We start from the raw sequence: 5,000 nt of genomic DNA, 5'->3' as shown, positions 1-5,000 counted from the left end.
CACTCCATTTTGCAACGCCATGCCATACCCTGTGGACAGTGCTTGATTGGAGCCAATTTCCTCCTACAACAGGACAATGACCCAAAGCACAGTTCCAAACTATGCAAGAACTATTTAGGGAAGAAGCAGTCAGCAGGTATTCTGTCTATAATGGAGTGGCCAGCACAGTCACCGGATCTCAACCCTATTGAGCTGTTGTGGGAGCAGCTTGACCGTATGGTACGTAAGAAGTGCCCATCAAGCCAATCCAATTGTGGGAGGTGCTTCAGGAAGCATGGGGTGAAATCTCTTCAGATTACCTCAACAAATTGACAACTAGAATGCCAAAGGTCTGCAAGGCTGGAATTGCTGCAAATGGAGGATTATTTGATGAAAGCAAAGTTTGAAGGACACAATTATTATTTCAATTAAACATCATTATTTCTAACCTTGTCAATGACTACATTTCCTATTCATTTTGCTATATTTCCTATTCAAACTAATTTCATGTATGTTTTCATGGAAAACAAGGAAATGTCTAAGTGACCCCAAACTTTTGAACGGTAGTGGAGGCCTATGGGCTAGGCTAAATGAGGTGTGCGACTATGATTTGAAAAAGTTGCAAATAAAAAGGCGATAGATTTGTTTGTTTCTTGCCTTAAGCTGGGCATCATTCACAAGTGATAATATATCATTCACAAGTGATAGACTAATATTGTCACCCATCAGACTATTCTTGATTTAATCTTGTATTTACCAGTGGAGGCTGCTGAGGGGAGGACGGCTCATAATAATGCCTGGAACGGAGCGAATGGAAAGCTGATGGGATCCTCCTCTTTTTAATAGAGGCCATCACTCTGTTTTCTCACACAATTGCATAGCCTATAGAAATGTTGCGCAACATGAGCTCATGGGCTCTCATGAAGTGTTTGATTCAATTTTCGATTACATTTGCATTGATATTAGAGTGCTGAGTACCAGGCAGTTAGCAAGTTTGGAAGGCTACTAATGACCATCAGCAGCATCAGAGCTTGGAGAAGCCTAATTACCGTAAATAAACCGTCACATGGAATTTGACTGCCATCATGACTCGTGACCGCCGGTGTGGCGGTAATACAGTCACCGTAACAGCCCTAGACAGGGTTAGAGATGGAGACAGTCAGAGAGAGGGTTAGAGATGGAGACAGTCAGAGACAGGGTTAGAGATGGAGACAGTCAGAGACAGGGTTAGAGATGGAGACAGTCAGAGACAGGGTTAGAGATGGAGACAGTCAGACAGGGTTAGAGATGGAGACAGTCAGAGACAGGGTTAGAGATGGAGACAGTCAGACAGGGTTAGAGATGGAGACAGTCAGAGACAGGGTTAGAGATGGAGACAGTCAGAGACAGGGTTAGATATGGAGACAGTCAGACAGGGTTAGAGATGGAGACAGTCAGAGACAGGGTTAGAGGTGGAGACAGTCAGAGACAGGGTTAGATATGGAGACAGTCAGACAGGGTTAGATATGGAGACAGTCAGACAGGGTTAGAGATGGAGACAGTCAGAGACAGGGTTAGAGATGGAGACAGTCAGAGACAGGGTTAGAGATGGAGACAGTCAGAGACAGGGTTAGAGATGGAGACAGTCAGACAGGGTTAGACATGGAGACAGTCAGAGACAGGGTTAGAGATGGAGACAGTCAGAGACAGGGTTAGAGATGGAGACAGTCAGACAGGGTTAGAGATGGAGACAGTCAGAGACAGGGTTAGAGATGGAGACAGTCAGAGACAGGGTTAGATATGGAGACAGTCAGACAGGGTTAGAGATGGAGACAGTCAGAGACAGGGTTAGAGGTGGAGACAGTCAGAGACAGGGTTAGATATGGAGACAGTCAGACAGGGTTAGATATGGAGACAGTCAGACAGGGTTAGAGATGGAGACAGTCAGAGACAGGGTTAGAGATGGAGACAGTCAGAGACAGGGTTAGAGATGGAGACAGTCAGAGACAGGGTTAGAGATGGAGACAGTCAGACAGGGTTAGACATGGAGACAGTCAGACAGGATTAGAGATGGAGACAGTCAGAGACAGGGTTAGATATGGAGACAGTCAGACAGGGTTAGAGATGGAGACAGTCAGACAGGGTTAGACATGGAGACAGTCAGACAGGATTAGAGATGGAGACAGTCAGAGACAGGGTTAGATATGGAGACAGTCAGACAGGGTTAGATATGGAGACAGTCAGACAGGGTTAGAGATGGAGACAGTCAGAGACAGGGTTAGAGATGGAGACAGTCAGAGACAGGGTTAGAGATGGAGACAGTCAGAGACAGGGTTAGAGATGGAGACAGTCAGACAGGGTTAGAGATGGAGACAGTCAGAGACAGGGTTAGAGATGGAGACAGTCAGACAGGGTTAGAGATGGAGACAGTCAGACAGGGTTAGAGATGGAGACAGTCAGAGACAGGGTTAGATATGGAGACAGTCAGAGACAGGGTTAGAGATGGAGACAGTCAGACAGGGTTAGAGATGGAGACAGTCAGACAGGGTTAGAGATGGAGACAGTCAGAGACGGGGGTAAGATATGGAGACAGTCAGACAGGGTTAGAGATGGAGACAGTCAGAGACAGGATTAGAGATGGAGACAGTCAGACAGGGTTGGAGATGGAGACAGTCAGACAGGATTAGAGATGGAGACAGTCAGACAGGATTAGAGATGGAGACAGTCAGAGACAGGGTTAGAGATGGAGACAGTCAGACAGGGTTAGAGATGGAGACAGTCAGACATGGTTAGAGATGGAGACAGTCAGAGACAGGGTTAGATATGGAGACAGTCAGAGACAGGGTTAGAGATGGAGACAGTCAGACAGGGTTGGAGATGGAGACAGTCAGACAGGATTAGAGATGGAGGCAGTCAGAGACAGGGTTTGAGATGGAGACAGTCAGACAGGGTTGGAGATGGAGACATCGAACTGTAATACAGTAAAGTTGTCAGTGAGGGAAGACGGGACTACAGACATATTAATAGTGACAAACTCCCCAACAGATGAGGGTTCATTATCGTGTGTTCACTACAATAGTGTTTTGGTTTCTGCACCGCATGTGACTGTTTGTTTGTTTGTGTTATGACTAAATGTATGTACTGTGTTTACATACACATACTGTATGTCTAAGTCTGTGTGTGTCACCCTGCAGAGTGTGTGGACCGGATCCCCTGGATCGCTCCAGAGTGTGTGAAGGACTCTGCCAACCTGAGTGTAGCGGCTGATAAATGGGGCTTCGGCACAACACTGTGGGAGATCTGCTATGACGGAGAAGTGCCCTTCAAAGACAAGAAACTCACAGAGGTACATACTGTATACACACAAACACACACGCATGCCTCGGCCCACTTTATCCCCTACACCTCACATAGGCCTTACTCTACACTGTATATTGCCAGTTTGGACACAAAGTATTAGATACCCTTAAGCTACTCTCTCACTCTTTCCCCACTCCCTCTCTCTCTCCCTCCCTCCCACCTCCCCCTCTCTTTCTCTCCCTCCCTCCCACCCCTCCTCTCTTTCTCTCCCTCCCTCCCACCTCCCCCCTCTCCTTCTCTCCCTCCCACCTCCCCCTCTCTTTCTCTCTTTCCCTCCCACCTCCCCCCTCTTTCTCTCCTTCCCTTCCACCTCCCCCTCTCTTTCTCTCTCTCCCTCCCTCCCACCTCCCCCTCTCTTTCTCTCCTTCCCTCCCACCTCCCCCTCTCTTTCTCTCCCTCCCTCCCACCTCCCCCTCTCTCTTTCTCTCCCTCCCTCCCACCTCCCCCATCTCTTTCTCTCCCTCCCTCCCACCTCCCCCCTCTCTTTCTCTCCCTCCCTCCCACCTCCCCCTCTCTTTCTCTCCCTCCCTCCCACCTCCCCCCCTCTCTTTCTCTCCCTGCCTCCCACCTCCCCCTCTCTCTTTCTCTCCCTCCCTCCCACCTCCCCCCTCTCTTTCTCTCCCTCCCTCCCACCTCCCCTCTCTTTCTCTCCTTCCCTCCCACCTCCCCCCTCTTTCTCTCCCTCCCTTCAACCTCCCCCTCTCTTTCTCTCCCTCCCTCCCACCTCCCCCCTCTTTCTCTCCCTCCCACCTCCCCCCTCTCTTTCTCTCCCTCCCTCCCACCTCCCCCCTCTCTTTCTCTCCCTCCCTCCCACCTCCCCCTCTCTTTCTCTCACTCCCTCCCACCTCCCCACCTCTCTTTCTCTCCCTCCCTCCCACCTCCCCCTCTCTTTCTCTCCCTCCCTCCCACCTCCCCACCTCTCTTTCTCTCCCTCCCTCCCACCTCCCCCTCTCTCTTTCTCTCTCCCTGAGTAGAAGGAGAGGTTCTATGCAGCAGAGTGCCAGTTAGCTACTCCAGACTGCAGAGAGCTGGCTGAACTGATGACCCATTGTATGACCTTCGACCCCCGCAAACGCCCCTTCTTCAGGGCCATCGTCAGAGATATAGACACCCTGGAGGAACAGAGTATGTGTGTGTGTGTGTGTGTGTGTGTGTGTGTGTGTGTGTGTGTGTGTGTGTGTGTGTGTGTGTGTGTGTGTGTGTGTGTGTGTGTGTGTGTGTGTGTGTGTGATATATAGGCCTATGGCCGAGACAATAAGAAGACACAGTGGCAGAATAAATTCAACCACACCTTTCTTTCATCACAAAACCGGAGAGCAACCTCTGTCCGGTGAAGTCCACAAAGCATATTGCATGTAACAAAGAGTTACATGGCCTACAGCATGGTCAAGCAAGTTAATGTTTCCGACATTTTCGGACTACTAAACAACCATTGATTTAGAACCACAGAGAGTTACCGCAAGTGGAAAAGAAAACATGAGCTGCCTCCATTATTCCAACACCATTTCAACTTCCACGTTTCAACATCATCAAATCACCTATGCTTAGTCTAATACAGTGACAACTAAAAGATACCAAAAACAATTTAGTCCAATCAACGTAAGCTACATATGATGTGGCTGTCTATGGTTCTGATTTGTGTGTGTGTGTGTGTGTGTGTGTTCGTGCAAGTATAAACAACC

General features: G+C 48.9%; 1 protein-coding gene across 1 annotated transcript in view; it reads left to right on the top strand.

Moving 5' to 3' along the window:
- The window catches only part of jak1 (Janus kinase 1), an 86,748-nt gene that overhangs the window by 59,979 nt on the left and 21,769 nt on the right, over positions 1-5,000 (top strand). Inside the window, exons 16-17 of the mRNA XM_045205453.1 lie at positions 3,153-3,304; positions 4,293-4,443. Of these exons, the coding sequence (XP_045061388.1) occupies positions 3,153-3,304; positions 4,293-4,443 (303 nt within the window). The remainder of the gene's footprint in view (positions 1-3,152; positions 3,305-4,292; positions 4,444-5,000) is intronic.

Source organism: Coregonus clupeaformis, chromosome 20, assembly GCF_020615455.1.
Source record: "Coregonus clupeaformis isolate EN_2021a chromosome 20, ASM2061545v1, whole genome shotgun sequence".
Classification (NCBI taxonomy): Eukaryota; Metazoa; Chordata; class Actinopteri; order Salmoniformes; family Salmonidae; genus Coregonus; species Coregonus clupeaformis.
The sequence above is the reverse complement of the archived record's forward strand: the minus strand, read 5'-3'. Positions and strand labels throughout refer to the sequence as shown.